The 18,768-nt window shown below is 38.8% G+C and overlaps 3 protein-coding genes across 3 annotated transcripts; all 3 read right to left on the bottom strand.

Annotated features, from left to right (window-relative positions):
- Positions 1-1,009: 1,009 nt before the first annotated feature.
- Positions 1,010-2,160, bottom strand: LOC140990488 (protein SAR DEFICIENT 4). Its single transcript, XM_073460201.1, has one exon. The coding sequence runs from the start codon at positions 2,158-2,160 to the stop codon at positions 1,132-1,134; it is 1,029 nt and encodes a 342-aa protein (XP_073316302.1). The 3' UTR covers positions 1,010-1,131.
- Positions 2,161-4,001: 1,841 nt separating this feature from the next.
- On the bottom strand, positions 4,002-9,866 carry LOC140990487 (uncharacterized). Its single transcript, XM_073460200.1, has 13 exons — positions 9,758-9,866; positions 9,427-9,676; positions 9,208-9,354; positions 8,833-8,884; positions 7,647-7,821; positions 7,359-7,441; positions 6,900-7,109; positions 6,076-6,192; positions 5,798-5,954; positions 5,519-5,626; positions 5,064-5,129; positions 4,757-4,974; positions 4,002-4,136 (listed from the first exon to the last, which is right to left on the bottom strand). Exons 1-13 carry the CDS (start codon positions 9,810-9,812, stop codon positions 4,047-4,049), a joined length of 1,728 nt encoding a protein of 575 aa, XP_073316301.1. The 5' UTR covers positions 9,813-9,866; the 3' UTR covers positions 4,002-4,046.
- Positions 9,867-17,772: 7,906 nt separating this feature from the next.
- On the bottom strand, positions 17,773-18,222 carry LOC140989456 (uncharacterized). The gene has a single exon (XM_073458654.1). It carries the CDS (start codon positions 18,220-18,222, stop codon positions 17,773-17,775), a length of 450 nt encoding a protein of 149 aa, XP_073314755.1.
- Between the last annotated feature and the right edge of the window lie 546 nt (positions 18,223-18,768).

The raw sequence follows: 18,768 nt of genomic DNA, 5'->3' as shown, positions 1-18,768 counted from the left end.
AAAATACCAAGCTGCTAAGCCCGCTCGGTTGTTACAACCCCTTGCAATTCCGGGGGCTATATGGGACTATATATGATGGATTTCACTGCAGGGTTGCCTAAATCGAGGGGTTACGAGGTATTGATGGTGGGGGTAGATAGGTTGTCCAAGTACAACCACTTCATTTTACTCAAGCACCCTTTTATTGTCAATGGAGTAGTTGAGTGCTTTCTAGTCAGAATTATTCAGATTTCACGGAACAAAGTTAGGACTGAGTTCGGCGTACCACCCTGAGTCGGTTGGGAAAACTGAAGTGTTGAATAGGTGTATCGAGACCTATCTGTGATGCTTCTCATATGAACAACCCAGGAATTGGGCTGTGTTTTGTTATAATACCTACTATTAATCTGCAGCATGAATGACATCCTTTGAGGTAGTTTATGGGAGGAAACCTTCGTGTTAACACATTTAGGAACTCACGTAGTAAAGGAGAATATTAGCGGGGAGAGAGGGAGTTGGTCATTCAGTTCATTCGTTTTGTTACAGTAGCTTTGCTAGCTAGGAGATTGGTATAGTTTTTTTATCTGAGAAATATACTATCACCACCATGTCTTTATTACAGTTCCTTTGAATCAATAATCTTTATTATTATTTGTTTGCTGTTGTTGCTTGAATCTAAGAACCAGTACATCATCATACACCATAAACAACAGATCAGTTTAAATTCAAGAGACACTTTGCTTAAAAATTTAATTTATCAAGGTTTTTAGGTGTTTCTCAAAAATAAAAAAATCCAGTGTTCCTTTGCCAGAATGTTCTTCATCCAATGGGTGCGCTGGGAAACGAAACCACTAAAACTTTACATACAGAAAATCATGTGCATCACAACTAGCTGGAACCGCCATAGTTGACGGCTCAATGCCATGCTTCCATTCTCGGTTCTGCTCAAGGCCTACCAAGAGTCTCATCTGGGAGATCCTTAATGGATATGCCTTTTCTTGCTTCAGCATACTAATTTATAATCACAATATCAAAGACAACCAGGAAACAAAAATGCAAATACAAATTTGTTCAATATGCATACAAAATGGTTTTTAAGTCATTGCCTTTGAACCAAATCTTGATTTGTATTGAACAACCAAACCTTAAAGATCATTTTATTTGAACCTGATTATTCATGCATCTTTCATACACAAGCTGTGCACTCAACAGATCAACAACAGCAAAACCAACTGATTTAAAAACAGTGATCTCATCCAAATCCTTCCTCCCACGTTTCTCCCCTTTGATCAACTCCACCAAATCCCCCACAATCTCATCCTTCCTGATCACCCCTCTCTCCAACGCACCAACTAATTCGCCAGACTCCACGACCGCCGCCTCATTATCAATATATACCCTACCCCTCCTCAACGCCTCATCATCGCACTCCATCATCGACCGAGTAAACGACCCCACCAAATCCAAATGCGCCCCTGCCTTCAAATCCAAACCTTTAACCAGTGGTGTTTCTGAATTCGTAGCACAGGAGATGATATCGCCCAGTTTCACCGCTTCTTCCAAACATTCATTACTCTCAAAACACACCCCTTGAAATCTAACACCCTCTTTTGTCAATTCATGAACCAAAGTTCTAGCCTTTTCAAGAGTTCTATTCCACACCACAACTCTTTTCAAACTTGGCCTCATAATTAAATGTGCCTTGATCAAATGTGGAGCTAAAGAACCAGCTCCGATCATCACAAGAGTTTCGACATCGTGTCTCGACAAGTAACACGAAGCCAAGGCAGAAACACAGGCGGTGCGGAAGGGTGTGAGCCCGGTGGCATCCATGGATACCAAGGGCTGGCCTGTGAGAGAGTTAAAGAGAACATAAACAGCGTGTACACCAGGCAAGTTGAGTGTTGAGTTGTTGGGGAGGTAGGTGACTAGCTTCACACCCATATAGGGCAGAGATGGTGAATTGCACCAAGAGGGCATGAGGAGGAGGGAGGACGAGGGGCTTGTTTGGTGGGTGTGGCGGAGAGGGGAGTTGATGGTGTCGGCGTGTGATGGTAGGGTGGATTGGAGGTGGCCGATGAGGGATTTGTACGTGACGAGGGAGTTGAGCGCGGCGGTGGAGAGGAAGACTGGCGGCGGTAGGGTGGCGACGTTGACTTGATCTTCTTTGGTCGTTGCCATAATCGGATTCTGGAATTTTAGGTACACACTTGCCATAAACAATGACCCTCAAGTCAAGTGAACAAGTTTCAAAATAATGATATTCTCGTAATAAAGTGCTTCATTAACTTATAAATTATAGTCACACTTAATTAGTAGAGACTGAAACAATTAATTTAACACATTAACTTTTTATATTGTGTAATATATTATATTTAGATCATCAATAAAAAAAATATTATTTTTTATTGTAAATATAAATAAAATTTACTCATTTCACAAATAAAAATCTTTAACAATATCTCACAAAATATCTACTATTTATTTAATAACTTGCTAGAAAGACTACAAATTTAATTATAATATCAATTCAAACTCAAAGTACCAAATATTGACGAGTTGGTCTCTTGTGAGATGATCTCACGAATCTTTATCTGTGAGACGGGTCAACCCTACCGATATTCACAATAAAAAGTAATACTCTTAGCATAAAAAGTAATATTTTTTCATGTATGACCTAAATAAGAGACCCGTCTCACAAAATACGACCTCGTGAGACCGTCTCACACAAGTTTTTATCAATATTGACTAATATATAACTCTTAACAGTTCTAGATTAAAAAATTCATCAATTTCAGACCCTTTTTTTTTAAAACATATCAATTTCACAAACTTACCCTACACATGTAATGCGACCGCATATTTATTCGAATTAGTTTATCTTCATTTTTTATAATATTTTAAATTAAATTTTTAAATCTGCAAACAAAATGTACTTCGTAATAAGATTTTTATTTTACATTAAACTTACAGTTTAAATCCCAACATTTTTATTTTTACTGTAAAGTCGATAAGTTTCAATATCCATGTCAATATTAGTCAAAGAAATGTAAAAGGACAACAGGTGTAGCCAAGGAATGAAGTATTGCAGTTAATAATATGAATGCATAGGTGAATTGGACTATAGCAGTTATCTAAAAAGCTTGATTAAATCTCGTTTAATTAAGTTTGAAACTTCCCAAAAATTTTCACTTCATCAAAAAAGGTTAAAAAAAAATCAAACATTGATGAACCATATTAAGCATCATAAAATACGCTTAAGCACGACTTTTTAAAAAACCAAAATTGATGTAAGACCAGAAAGAACACAAATTAACGATTTTATTAGTAAGTGATGCTAACAATATATAATTGTGTTTAATAAAGATTAGATGCAATTTTTGTAAAGCAAGATTGTTGAACAAGAAGAAGATAAAAATGAATTAGAAATTTTACTAACAAATAATGTCAAAATGAATAATCTTGGACAATTAAAAATAACGATGATGAATCTGTTGTGGATATTTACGCGTTATAACATACCAGGGATGTTAATGCAAATTATTTAAAATAATCCAATTAAATTGAGTTTGAATTTGATTAAACATGAGATGAAATGAATGATAAAATAGATTGAATTAGAATCAAACAAAAAATTAATACATTACACTTAAATTTATCATATTTATATAGTATTTACTCCATTAATTTATTTGGGATAATTAAAATTATAGTTAAATTAAAAAAAAACTATTCTTAAACTTGTATTAATCTCACTTAATAAGACTAAAAAGCTTGAAACTTGGCTCATATGCTTCGAAATGTTTCACACTTTTTAGAACTTTGGACTATACTAGACCCGTTGAAATTAATCAATTATAATTTGTATCATGCACACATGGCATGCTTACATATTAAATTTTAACATAAACTGAATTAAGCACGATTTTATTATATTTTATTTTTGAGTAGATAAAACAGTTGAGTTGATTTAGTGAAGTGAGACGACATGCACAATTTATTAGTGAATGAAGAAAACTGACCAGGCAGGTGCTCCAAATTTTGGTCAAACGCGTCTACCGCAGTTGCTAATGATGTCGAACGTACGCTAATTCTGTTTGGGATGCTGTGTCTTCAGCAACCATCCACCAATTTTCATCATCTTCAAATGTTTCGTCCTGTTAAACAAACACCGACGAAGAGGGGTGCAACTTAGCATAAATGTATGATACAAAATAGAGAAGATATGGAAAACTACTCAAAACTATTAAGGAATCCATTACTATAGATATATGAGTGACGTTAGTCTGCCTGTTGCATCTTTTGTTGGATCAAATATATATTGTGTGCATAATTGTGAATATAGTTTTAGAGATTGGGGGGTTCCAAGTTTTCAAAAATGTTATTCTCTGTGCAAGGACTCTCGAGTTGAGAAGATCTTTAGCGAATTGAAACAATGTTTTCATGGTACACATGACAAGCACTATGGCAGAGCCATGGAAACAACAAAAAATCTAGAATGTATGCAGTACACAAGCGAAATATCTAATCAGAATAGCAACTAATCTTGCCGGTAAATGCAATCAAAGTTGTGAGCAGCAACTCGTCACATTTGGAGAATCTACTAAATATGGCTGGAACAGAATCGTAGGAGTTAGAAAGAAAGATTAATGAAACAGATCAGTATGGAAGAAATATGCAGTTGCCTCTTAAAACAAAGTTTATTAATAATCGGGGCAACAAAATTGCAAAAAGCAACTTCGGGATTAGAAAACTTAGTGAATCGAGTGAGACTAACCACCCGAGTAAGGTCCAGTGCTTTCTGAAGATTTTCGACCTGGTCAGCAACTTTGGTGACTTGAAGCCACCACTCTTCTTTCTCACAGTTACCTGTGTTACTTTCACCACCGGATGAACTGGTACGTCCATGATCATTACCGTCTCTAGCATGATCGAAAGTAAAGGAAGGATCTGGAAAAAGATCATCAGGGATTGGTCGCAAAGGAGATCGATAACCTAGAAAATGCAACCAGCCAAATAAAACCTTATTGAACGATATTAAAATGTTTTCAAATGTGGAAGGAGAAAATGTCAACAGTGGTTACCTCTGCAATCAGGATCGTGGCACTTTTGATAATAAACAGCCCTTTTGAGATCAATAACATAAATAACTGAAACAAAAAAAAGAGCTTAGGTGTTAATCCACGTCAGTTTATCTACAAAATACTAATGTATTCTCTGTTCCCGAATAAATAATGATGATGAGAACAAAGTCCAAATTAGGAATAACTGAAACCAGACTCGAGAGATCCAATAACCAAGTAAAGGAAAGGAATGTGTTTCAACTGATCCGTAAATTGAATCATTAGGAATGATAATAACCTGCTGCCTCTTGAATCACCAAAGATCCTTATTTCAACTATATCAATAAACCAGTGGACAACCACTGATTGCATCTTGTTCATAATTGCTCTCTCATTAAGTCTAGCTACAGGATAGCAATACATGAAACACGAGATTCTTGAAGGATAATATTTGATAAGAGTTCAGAAATAGATACCATGGTTGCTTTTATGTTCTCGGCCAATTCGTTCGCAGTATCGATTTCTAGACATGCTATAAACCAGCAATCCATATTCTGAGAGCCAGTACCAGCTACGAATTTTTCCTGGCACCAGTTCAGCTGTGAGTCAGAATTGTTTTCAGGGCTGAGAGACCAAGGGCAAAAAACTCTTGATAACATTAACATACGATAGCAACTCAAATAAAAAGAAATGTGCTCAGTTCCTTCACACTAAAAAAAAAATTACTTAAATTTTTTTGTGTACCATAGTAGCACCTGATACGTTTCCGTGAGAAGCAATGGTTTCAACAAAATCATCCAAAGCTGGAAATGGAGATTTCCCCGTTAAATAAGTCATTGAAGCATCACTTGTACAAACATTTGTGTCAAACTTTTTAGGGAAGCCCGAAAGTCTTTGTTTGTTGCTGGTATTCTGCAACAAATAATTTAAAGATTTTCAATATAATTGAACCCTTTAAGTGTGTGAGAGAGAGTGCATTGGTGAATGTGGCAGTAGAATTTACAAGGAAAAAAGTGTAGATGGGTTAAGGTACCTCAGTGCCAAAGTGCAATTCTTTCACACAGTCTAAATCCATTTTGCAAATTAAAAGCTTCTCACAGTCGGAGTTCATGTTGCAAATCAAGGATGTCACGAAAACTTCTTCATCATTCTGACACATATTTTATAAGATCATATCATGCATCATGGCAACTTTGAGAATTAAAAGGGAACTGTAGATGTAATTGAATGGATTATGGCGGGATATGAATGAAGTTTTGAAATTTATTTTCGTCTACGAAAATTTCCACACATTAGTCAACAGTATTTAATACGAGCATCCTGACACAAGCAATAGGTTCGGATAAGATCTCCGTAAAAATCTAAATGAGGTTCATGGTTGAGATCACGGTATCACCGGGATCACATAATCACTTGATTCATGTTTAGGAATGAGATTTAACAAGCGCATCCACACAAGTAAATGAGAAAAAATAATGAATGGTGATCCATGGCTTTAATTGAAAGACTTTAACTGAAAGACTCTGGGATAACTTCACACACTCCTCCCACCCATAGCAAAAGGAAACGAAAAGAAAAACTCTGTGCTTAATCACCTTATGACAGAACTTACTAAAGAATTACATGGTTAAATTCTTGTCTATCGTTAATTACTGCACTGTTATTCTCAGACCACTACTTTAGAATATGATGTCTGTTGACCTTCAGGTCTGATTGTCTGTGTATGTCATTGTTCAATGAACATAGAACCAAGGTGCTGCAGTAAAGTGTAATCAGCCAATTATCATTGACAAGATATGCAGTTAAGACTTTGAAATGCATAGTGAACTTTAGAAGTTGGGTAAAAACATTGCTCACCATATCCTTACATTTAAAACGTCCACTAGGAAGAAGAACTGATTTCTTCCCTGCTTTAGACGATAAGTACAGTCGAAAGCAGCGGTTCCTAGAGTAGACGGCAGTATCCACAAAAGGCTGGTGTTGACTGTCAGAACTTGAATCCTTGGATACAAACAATTTCTGAAAATTTGCTTCCCTTTCTTTGTAATTGTAAATGCGTGAACAAATCTGGCCATAAGACATGAAAAGATGCAGCTTTCACATCATGCTCAAGTAAATCTAAATCAACTGAAAAAGACATATTAAGACGCCTACATTTTAAAACACTACAGGAGATGCACGTGTTTCCTCTTAATCTTGAAGAATAACAATTTATTGCTAGAATATTATCACTATTCCGTAAACATGTACATGAGCGTATGGTGAGGCTATCCATTTATATCGGGGTACCAAAATGCTGTTATGCAGTTTAAATACCTCTGCTACAAAAGCACCAACATGTGAGTTGTCTTTGAAAGCAGTCTTCGGCATGCAGATTATTAAATGTCGAGAGAACTTTTCTGCCAATAATAAGACAGAGAGAGCATATGAAAGCATGTGAAAAATAGCAGGTAAATATTTGTTTCTAAAGGCTGTCTCCAGCGCATCCGCTATGTCTCTGTGTGTATAAATAATAGCAACGTTCAGGCCCATGCCTGATGTTTAATAAGTAAAGAAATGAATCATTTTAAAGAAACCAGGTGTAATACCTTGCAAGCATCTTACCTTCAGTAGATGAATCAAGTTCTACCACCATATCATGGTTTCCTTGAAAAGAATACTTCTCCAGTAGCGCATCAAAGATGACAATTAGCAGGAGATCTACCATCTCATCTCCATTTCTACCAGCGTTCACTCTCTTATTGAACTCCAAATCAAAATATAAATGGCATGGTAGTCCCTAAATATAGGACAATAGTCAGCAAGACAGCTTTTGATATGAATTTGGCCGGGCATGGCGTGCAAATGATTGGAAGGAGGTATAAGGGAACATTGCACCAACTCATGAGCACTTGAGAAGAACTTGCAAGCAAGGTTCCAAGCCTCGAAGGGTTCGTGATGTATGGAAATAAGCTTGGAGACCATAGGATCGTGGTACGAGTGTCAAATGAAGATGAAGGCAGAACGCTCCGTGCCCGAGCGGTAAAATCCTACCGCCCGAGCGCCACATTCACTGTCCAGGCGGAGGATTCCAGAGCACTCGGCGCCCGAGCGATAAAATCTTACCGCCCAAGCGCGACCTGTCCAGAAGACCCTGCACCCGAGCGGTAACATCCTACCGCCCAAGCGCCCCCTTCCGAGATTATGTTATCTAAACGTAATTTAGAGTTGTAATTGTTTTGGTAACTAGATTTGATATCTCTTAGATTTTGTAACAATATATGGACGAATTTCATCATTGTAAATATAATAGATTATTGAATTTTATCATATTTTGGTGAAATTTTCTCTCAACTTTTCAAAGTTTGGCTTTGTATACACCTTTGTATGTTTCTCAAATCAAACTTTTCAAAGTTTAACACTTTGTGACGTTTGTCGATTGTTCTTCACTCGGATTGTCAAAGACGAGTTCTTTGAAGGTTCGTTTGAATTTCGATTGTTTATCTTCGTTAATATTTGTTGCTAAATTCTTTGTAATTTAGAGGTGGATATTACGCACAATTTAGTTGTTTCAAAAAGATCGAGCCAACACAACCGTTTCTTTCTTCATCGAATCGAGAGCGTGACTCCGTTTTGAGAGCGTTTGCTTTTCGTGGTCGAAGAATCGCATCAGGTTTCAATGCCCCACCTCCATACAGAAAAATAAGGGTCAAGGTGCACTTGTAATATTTTTTCCACCACAAAAAATAAGCTTTATCAGTGTAAACAATTGAGCTTAGCTCCAAAAAATCCTGAAGGATAAAATTATTACCTCTTGAATTACTTCATAATGGTGTCGAAATTGAGGGCTCATACCTTTATACCTACAAAGATTGGAATAAACAACCAATAACACAATTAAGATGCAGGAGGCACAAGACATTAAGATTCATGTACAAACATGGTTGGACAAAAGATCTGTTAGGATATAGAATTCAATCAGGATTAGGAAGGGAAAACTTATGAAAAACACTATTTGAATTTTCATTCTCGATAATATGAGCACGAATTTGACAGAATAGTTCCAAATCTTACATTGTTCTATAAAACTAAACAAAGGATGCCATGTCCTTTGCAATTTCTCCATCTCTCAACTCCAAAATCAAACAGAGGCTAAAAAAGATAAAACATATATGCAAACACTTGCCTTTGCCAAAACTCCTTATATTTCGAAACAAGGAACCTTCTCACACCATTCACATGATCCTGGTAACTAAATACTCGAGCATTCGCATGCTGTTTCGCGAATTTCATTGCTTCATCCTGTCTTGGAAATGTTTTCCATATCTCCTCCCTAAAAACAAACCCATTCAATCATGCAAAAATGATTGTATCAATTTCCACAAAACTGGACATATCTTTCTACCTCAACTTATTTTGTCCATCGAGATCAGCACGAATCTCATGCAGCAATCGCAACAAATGAACCGGCCTTTTCGGAGGGACTGCGTGCGGGGAGCCGTAAAACACAATTGGAGAGAATTGTTTGCTAATGTTTCTCGATTCTACACATATTTTCGCCGTTTGAGTGTGAGTACTTGGAGATGCTTCTTGTCGTGGTGAAAACTGTTGTTTTAGTTTCCGTTTCTCTTTCCTTCTTTCTCTAATAGCAGACTCTGAAACACAGAACAATCAACCTGTAATTTTGAATAAATTCTTACATTGAAAATGGGGGAAAATGTAGAGAGAAAAGGTACCCGGAGGAGTGATTCCACATTTGAAGCATTGGAACAAACGATCGACGTCATCCATATAGTTTAGTGGTATCCGGCGGCACACGGCGGTGGTTTTGTGTGCTGACGATTTCCAGGTTGTAGCCTCGAGCGGGATGGGATAGAGTGGAAATTGAAATTTTGAAGCACCGCGGCTAATTCTTGGCTCAAAGAAATTAAATTGATAAATGCTAACACCAGAACTATTTTGCTGCATCCACATCCACGCAGGGAAAACAACGTGACCACAATTTTCGGTTCAAAAAATCCCGGCTGTTAATCATAATCTCTATTAACTGTCGATTACTGTTACAGTTACGGTCATTAAAAGGTTTAAAAATCATTAAATTAATTAAGAATAAAAAATAAAATTGACCCATGACGTCACGATTGAGATTTTGAAAGGTTTAGGCCCAAAGACTTTCTTTTTTTATCATTTTTCTGGGGTAGGGTACATTCAATTCAGAGTTTTTATGATTTTTAATGATTTTTTCAAATGATAGACTTTTATGGATTTGATAGATTTTTATTGAATTTTATGGATTCTAACATATTTATAAACAGATTTATGTGGATTCGTGTAGATTTTTTTGCAAGATTTTTATAAACTTTTGTGAAATTTTTTTTTTTTACAGAATTTTATAAATTTTGTACTTAATTATAACATATTATTTTTTATTAATTTCTTTGAACCAATAATTAATTGACATATATAATATATTCTGTTTGAAAAAGATTTTCAATATTTATATTAATAAATAAATATACTTATTTAAAAGTTAAATCATTTAATCTTTATATGTGTATATATGTGGGTTTGTAGGCATGTTTGTAAATTTTTTAAAATATATCGATTGATTATTCTATAATATTGTTTTTGAATTGATAATATACAAGTGAAAAGAATATTATTTAGCATTGTGTGGATATAATTTTGTATAAAAATATCATAGCTTATATATTAATTGAAAATGCTAAAAATAATTTAAAAAATCATGATTGTTGCGAGACTATTTGTGGGGACCCGGACGCTAATCCATGTCTTAATCATTATTAACGTTAAATAACAATTAAGAAAAGTGGGACTAAAAATTTTATTTTTAAATTATGAATGCGGAAACGTAATGTAATCTAGTTAATATACGTATCGGTATGAAAGTACAACATATGTACTACAGATATCTATCTCAACTAAGTTCAGCATCTCTACATCAAGGGCTGAATCCTACTCTGCTTCTGAGCCCGGATCTCCACGCTAANACAAACCCACATATATACACATATAAAGATTAAATGATTTAACTTTTAAATAAGTATATTTATTTATTAATATAAATATTGAAAATCTTTTTCAAACAGAATATATTATATATGTCAATTAATTATTGGTTCAAAGAAATTAATAAAAAATAATATGTTATAATTAAGTACAAAATTTATAAAATTCTGTAAAAAAAAAAAATTTCACAAAAGTTTATAAAAATCTTGCAAAAAAATCTACACGAATCCACATAAATCTGTTTATAAATATGTTAGAATCCATAAAATTCAATAAAAATCTATCAAATCCATAAAAGTCTATCATTTGAAAAAATCATTAAAAATCATAAAAACTCTGAATTGAATGTACCCTACCCCAGAAAAATGATAAAAAAAGAAAGTCTTTGGGCCTAAACCTTTCAAANGTATGTGATTTAGGGAAACTCGAGTCAAACCTCACTCGAGTTGTGCAATCCCAACTCAACATTAATTTATACCTTTGTCTTCTCGGTCTGACGAAGACGAAGTCTCGTATTCCAATCTGTCCATACCCAAATCTGGCAATGACAATATCAATATGCACAATATCAATGTACAACTCAATTTAAGACCTTTTCTGATCAATACTCAAATCACAATATAATCTGATCAATGTCAACGATATACGGTACAATCTCAATAAATACTGAATCTGATCAATATCAATTTACTGATATTGCGACGGCATAAAAATACAATCTCAGTAATCCCGTCAATCTCAACATCACAGATATACTACCAGAACTCATAATCAATATCGGCATAATTCATACTCACAACAATAATAGATCATACTCTCAATTCAGTACAATCTCTATCATAACAGTTCTGAAAATCATATTAATTGCATACACAGTCTGTTCTTCGATCTGACTTCCATTACATACTGATCAGTAAATTCCGAACACATAACAATAATCAAATCTCAATTCATAATCAGTAATGACACAAATCTGATATCAAATCTCAGTCAATTCCTTCCGAAAATCATAATAATTCCATACGGTATCTATTCTTCAGTCCGGTTTCGATTCTACGATGTTTACTATATCAAGAACATCATACATGAATTCTGTTCAATTCTGACAATATCATAATTTCAAAACATATCACAACGTAGCAAAACTTACGTCAAGTTGTAGCATGTGTTGATAGGAACACAGTACTGAAGTCTCGATTCCTTAACTCTGATTTCTGAGAAATGCATTTATATATATCACATTGCATGACAAGGAAACGTGGCTTCATCTTCGAAATGCACGTCTCGCGCATATGCGCGACCACCGCTGGCGCATATGCGCGAGACCTTGGAGTCTCGGCGCTTGTGTACTCGACGGTCTCTGAAACTTTTCTCGATTCCTTAACTCTGATTTTTGAGAAATGCATTTATATATATCACATTGCATGACAAGGAAACGTGACTTCATCTTCGAAATGCACGTCGCGCGCATATGCGCGACCACCTCTGGCGCATATGCGCGAGTCCTTGGAGTCTCGGCGCGTGTGGACGCGAGGGTCGCTGAAACTTTTCGCGAATCCTTAACTCTGCCTTTTGAGAAATGAAATAATATATATCACATTGCATGAAAAGGAAACGTGGCTTCATCTTCTAAATGCACGGCCCGCCCATATGCTCGACACCCGCTGCCGCATAGGCGCGAGACCGTGGAGTCTCGGCGCTTGTGGACTCGACGGCGCGCGCATATGCGCGCCCCATCCTCGCGCATATGTGCGCCTTCCCTCCGCGCATATGCGCGCAATGTTCTGCCTCCCTCGCGCATATGCGCCTGGCTGAGTCGCGCATATGCGCGAGGGCTCATCTTCGCACATATTTTACGTCTTTTCTTGTCTTTCCCGGTCTAATCCTTTCCGTCTATAATTACCGAGATTAATCAATAAATCATTTAAGATTAGTCTCAGATTACGGTAATCAAAATCTCGGCCCTTACACTATTCAATTTTTAAGAATTAAGCGATATTTTTTTATCATCTTTTATTATTATTGAATATTACATTAATTTGTATAAATCATAAATTAAAAATCACAAAATCAATTCTAGAATTCAAAACTTCCTATGATATTAAAATAAAAAATTATTAAATGAACAATCATCCAAAAAATGAAAATTTTGAAAAGCAAATATGAAAATATATATAAAGATACACTTCGAAAATTTGAGAGAATGATAGAGATAGATGAGAGGATAGAAGATAAGAAGAGAGGTGATGTGATGCGACAAAGAGAGAAATAAATAGCTTGTGTATGAGTTAGAAGTTTTAAAAATCTATCCAAATCTTTGGGTTGAACCAAATACAATTTTTGACCATTTATAGTTGTACCTTAAGCTTTAATTTTTGTATGTTAATGAATTCCATGAAATTGTTAAAAGTCTATTGAAATTTTGAATACCTATAGACTTTCATAGAGTTTTTAAAAGTCAATGTTGAATAACACTTGGCTTTTTAAAACTCTGTGAAAGTCAATTTTGAATACCTCTAGACTTCTATGGAGTATGTAAAAGTATTAATTGAATACATCTGAACTTTTAAAATCTGTAAAAGTCATTAAAAGTCGATAAATCTCCTGCATTGAATATTAGTCCTTAGTTCAATAGAAGAATCTCATATCTTTGGCCAGCCTTTGGGTGTTTGTGGTATCTATTTCTTCGGCCGGACTATGAAAAGAGAATTAGAAGACTTTCGATTTAATCATTATTGTAGATCATTTAGAACAAGGTTTTCTTATATTTTGTATATATTGATGGTTTTTTGTATTGTTATTATTGATTTTGATGTTAATTTTCTCATCTGAATTTGTTGTAATGTCATATGGGGCCTCTGGGTCGGTGGACTTCGTACATTGCTATTTTTTTAGTTATTTATTTATAATATTGAAGTGTCGATTCCGGAAAAAAAGTGCAAGAATAATTTAAAAGTTTTTTATTTTATTTAGAATTAAATTTTAGGAATTCTTTTGGTTATGTAACATGGTGTCACACACAATCACACAATATTTAAAACATTTTAACCAAAAAAATATTATTTTAAAAGTAAAAAATTCCATACAAACAATTTCTATCTCGATTTATGATACTCACGGGATATTTAGGGTCCGATTCCAGCAAGTATCACTAGTCCAAACGCAGGTTTCGAAATTGTCCTGAGCCTGAAATCACGAACAAGACCGTTAGAAGGGGGCCGGGAGGGAGTCCCGGCGTAGTCCCTCCGACGCTCAAGTCAGAGACTGAGGATATATGGGGGGAGCAGCTAAGGGTGCTGCTGAAAAGTAATATATTGAATATCTCAACTGAACACTCAAACCTGTTATTTATACGAGAGTACATGGGCCCGTGATGGGCCTTTCACCTTGGTTGGGGATGGGCCAGGGGTCCCACGTCTGGTTTGGGCCTAACCTTAGTGGGCCCATCTATGGGGTATCACCAGTCTCCCCCTCTCAAGTCGAACTGAATCGCAGGTTCGAAGTTCGATTAATTGTGTTGTCCACATGTGAGTTGTGCATTTTCTCCCTGCTGTTCGTCAGTCTCCAAGGGTTTGGAAACAAATTAAATAAAATTCCTCCTCTAAATAGCTAGACTGGATTTGGGCCTCCCCTATAAATAAGGGTCCTCTTCTCACTTCATTCTCATTTCTCCCATTCATCCTCAGCTCCACACCATCTCGCCCACGCCCACACATCACTAGCCTGCAGCTCCCTATCAAGCCCTTGCCTCTCACCCTCACCCATATACCATCTCACCAACAGCCGCAAGCCCTCGCCACCTTGCCTTCGCCTCCCATGCCTCTCGCCCGCACGCCCTCCTTGCGCAGCACCTCGCCTGCCCCCGCCTGCCAACCCCGCCCATCGCCAGTCTACCTTGCCAACGCCCAGCCTATCTCCCTCACCCTTCGTCTGCGTCGTGTGCCTCGCCTCTCCGCACACTCGGCTCGCCCTGCGCCTGTCTCGCCCCAGTCGAGGGCTCGCCCCACATTGCCTCGCCCCTTCTCGCCCAGCCGTCTCACTTCCTCGCCCGTCTCGTCTCCCTCACCGAGTGCTCGCACAGCCGCCTCGCCAGGCAAGCAGCCTCACTTCGTTCGCCCCACGCAGCTGGCACCCTCGCCCTTCCCCTTCACTTGCAGCCTAGCCTTCCTCACAGCCTTGCCCTCGTCCTCTCTCCCAGGACCTCGCCCGAAGCTCCAGCTCGCCCGTACCAGTTCTCGTGCCCGCCCCTAACAGCTCGCCCATACTAGCTCTCGTGCTCGCCCAACCACCAGCTCTTGCCTCACCGCGCGCTCGCCCCTACCATCTCTTCCGTACCAGCTCTCGTGCTCGCCCAACCACCAGCTCTTGCCTCATTGCGTGCTCGCCCCTACCAGCTCTCGTGCTCTCCCCTACCAGCTCGCTCGTACCGGCTATCGTGCTCGCCCAACCACCACCGACACGCTCGCCCCTCGAGCGCTCTCCCATCACCCCCTCGTGCTCGCCCAGCCACCACCGCCACGCTCGCCCCTCGAGCCCTCTCCCATCACACCCTCGTGCTCGCCTAGCCACCGCCGCCATGCTCGCCCCTCGAGCCCTCGCCCATTACTTGGAGAATTTTATTGCGAACGATTGTGTGGTTTCTGAAGAGCTTTCGGGGGCAACCCCACGACCTGACCGGGCAGGTCGATCCCCGTAATTTTCGCAGTGGCAAACATCGTTCGTTATCGACAAAACAAATACATTTTTCTAATTCCCTGTTCCCTTGACTCCTCTGCTAAAATAGTCCTTAGCAGGAAAAATAAAACTTCAACCTTCTCACCATCTAACTCCTCTGCTAGGCTATGCCTTAGCAGGAAAGTAAAACTCACATCATCATCTTGTAACTTCTCTACTAAGCCGGGTCTTAGCAGGAAAACAAAACTCACAGCTCCTCAGCCTCTCTAACCCCTCTGCTATCGAAGTCTTAGCAGGAAAATAAAATTATCACGTCTTCGTCTTGCAACTCTTCTACTAAGCCGGGCCTTAGCAGGAAAATAAAAATTCTCCACCCTCACCGTCTAACTCTTTTGCTAAGCGACGCCTTAGCAGGAAAATAAAATTTTTCTCCTTCCCAACACTGCTCCTCTGCTAGGCGATGCCTTGGTAGGAAAATAAAATTTTTCTCCTCCCTAACTCTACTCCTCTGCTAGGCGATGCCTTAACAGGAAAATAAAAATTTCACATCTTACTCTGCTCCTCTGCTAGGCGATGCCAGCAGGAAAATAAAAATTTTCTCCTCCCTAACTATGTTCCTCTGTTAGGCGATGCCTTAGCAGGAAAATAAAAATTTCACATCTCACTCTGCTCCTATGCTAGGCGATGCCTTAGCAGGAAAATAAAAATTTCTCTCCTCCCCAACTCTGCTCATCTGCTAGGCAATGCCTCAGCATGAAAATAAAATTTAATTTTCAACTCATCCCAGTCTCCTCTGCTAGGCGATGTCATAACAGGAAAATAAAGGTTTTACCTTCTCACCCCTGACTCCTCTACTAGGCTCAGCCCAAGTAGGAAAAATTTAAAGATGTCTTTACTCCACTCTGCTCCTCTACTAGGCGACGGCTCAGTAGGAAAAATTAAAAAATTTCTCTACTTCACTCTGCTCTTCTACTAGGCGATGCCTTAGTAGGAAATTTAAAGATGTCTTTACTCCACTCTGCTCCTCTACTAGACGACGCCTTAGTAGGAAAATTTGATTTTTCTCCTCCCCCACCCACTAACTCTTCTGCTAGGCGACGCCTTAACAAGAAAATAAAAATTCTCCACCTTCACTCTCTAACTCCTCTGCTAGGCAACGCCCTAGCAGGAAAATAAAAAACTCTCCACCCTCACCCTCTAACTCCTTTTCTAGGCGACGCCTTAGTAGGCAAATTTAATTTTTCTCCACCCCAACTCTGCTCCTCTGCTAGGCGAGGCCTTAGCAGGAAAATAAAATTCTTCTCCTTCACTCTGCTCCTCTGCTAGGCGACGCCTTAGAAGGAAAATTTAATTTTTCTCCACCCCAACTCTGCTCCTCTGCTAGACGATACCTTAGCAGGAAAATTTAATTTTGCTTCACCCCAACTCTGCTCCTCTGCTAGGCGATGCCTTAGCAGGAAAATAAAATTCTTCTCCTTCACCCTGCTCCTCTGCTAGGCGACGCCTTAGCAGGAAAATTTAATTTTTCTCCACCTCAACTCTTCTCCTCTGCTAGGCGACGCCTTAGCAGGAAAATTTATTTCTCCTCCTCCACTCTGCTCCTCTGCTAAGCGACGCCTTAGCAGGAAAATTTAATTTTTCTCCACCTCAACTCTGCTCCTCTGCTAGGCGATGCCTTAGCAGGAAAATTTATTTCTCCTCCTCCACTCTGCTCCTCTGCTGGGCGACGGCTTAACAGAAAAATAAAATTCTTCTCCTCCACTCTGCTCCTCTGCTAGGCGACGCCTTAGCAGGAAAATTTAATTCATATCATTCTCATAATACAAGAACATCCACAAGCTTAATGTAAGAACTTGGCTTTATTAAATTTCAACTTATTTGGAAACGAAATACAACAAAAATAAAGTCAAGATTATTATTCTCTAAGGTGGTAAGCGTTCCCGGGCCTCTTTAGAGCCTTACCAAGTGCATTCTCCAACTTTCCATTTTGCTCCTCTTGTACCTCCACAAGACAAAGTTACCCACTTAGAAGCTTCTCCGAATGACTCTACAACTGTAAGACTGAGCTTAAGCTTCCATGCGAATGCTCACGACCTCTCTTTTTTCCTTCCTTCAAGATTCTTTCATAACAACGGCGTGCGACTTTTTGGTTCCCGCACAAGACTCCAACTCCTTTTCCCACAAGAAACTTAAGCTTATGATGATAAGTGGAAGCTACGACTCTAAAATCCTTCAGGGCTGGCTGTCCTAGAATTCCATTATACGTTGACGGGTTATCCACCACGGTGAATGCTATCATTTTTGTTACCCGCCGAGGATCAGTCCCCAAGGATAGGGGAAGAACAATTTGACCCAAAGGTGGGATGGCGTGTCCTTCAAACCCATACAACGGGGTGGATATCGGCTCAAACTCAAATCCTTCCATCTTCATTTGATCCAACGTGCTCTTGAACAAGACGATTACGGAGCTTCCATTATCAATAAATATCTTCCCCATATCATAATTGACAATGGTGGTCGTCACCACCAAGGCATCGTTATGTGGAGTCACAACGTCTCAGAGATCTTCCGGCCCAAAGCTGGTGATTGGGTCTTGTGGTAAGTCTGTACCCCTAGATATCTCAAAGTTCTCCAACCTTCTCCCATGTGCCTTCCGAGCTAGCCCAGAATCTCCATCAGTAGCACCCCCCGAGATCATATGAATCATTCCTCTCGTATGGTGGTTGTCCTCATTCATTTCCCTCCTCGGCTCGACGGGCTCCTGAGGGACATCTTGACCTCGACCTTCCCTTCTCTGCTAGCCGACCCTCTCATTTATCCATGGGGGGCCTTGACCACGCCTAGGGGACGGGCGAGACCTCGTTCGGCTCCTGAATGCGGATCCTTCTCGTCTGTCACGCAAAGTCAATCTAGCACTGCTCTCAACCCTTTGCGACTTCCCCCACCTCTCCTCGAGCTCCCTCATCTCCATCACCTTGTCACGACTCCTATTCAGAATTGTCCTCAACTTCTAGTTCTGTCCTCCTCCCTTTCCCCTACACCC

This window comes from Primulina huaijiensis, chromosome 12, assembly GCF_012295235.1.
Source record: "Primulina huaijiensis isolate GDHJ02 chromosome 12, ASM1229523v2, whole genome shotgun sequence".
In the NCBI taxonomy this organism is placed as follows: Eukaryota; Viridiplantae; Streptophyta; class Magnoliopsida; order Lamiales; family Gesneriaceae; genus Primulina; species Primulina huaijiensis.
Note: the sequence above shows the minus strand (reverse complement) of the source record. Positions and strands in the feature narration are given on the sequence as shown.

Excerpts from the sequence above, each read along its gene's own strand:
- LOC140990488 (XM_073460201.1), bottom strand. The coding sequence starts at position 2,160 with ATGGCAACGACCAAAGAAGATCAAGTCAACGTCGCCACCCTACCGCCG.
- LOC140989456 (XM_073458654.1), bottom strand. The coding sequence starts at position 18,222 with ATGGGGAAGATATTTATTGATAATGGAAGCTCCGTAATCGTCTTGTTC.
- LOC140990487 (XM_073460200.1), bottom strand. The coding sequence starts at position 9,812 with ATGGATGACGTCGATCGTTTGTTCCAATGCTTCAAATGTGGAATCACT. Across the intron at positions 7,442-7,646 it reads ACTTGATTCATCTACTGAAG|AAAAGTTCTCTCGACATTTA; the intron begins GTAAGATGCTTG and ends TATTATTGGCAG. Across the intron at positions 5,627-5,797 it reads TTCTCACGGAAACGTATCAG|GAAAAATTCGTAGCTGGTAC; the intron begins GTGCTACTATGG and ends AACTGGTGCCAG.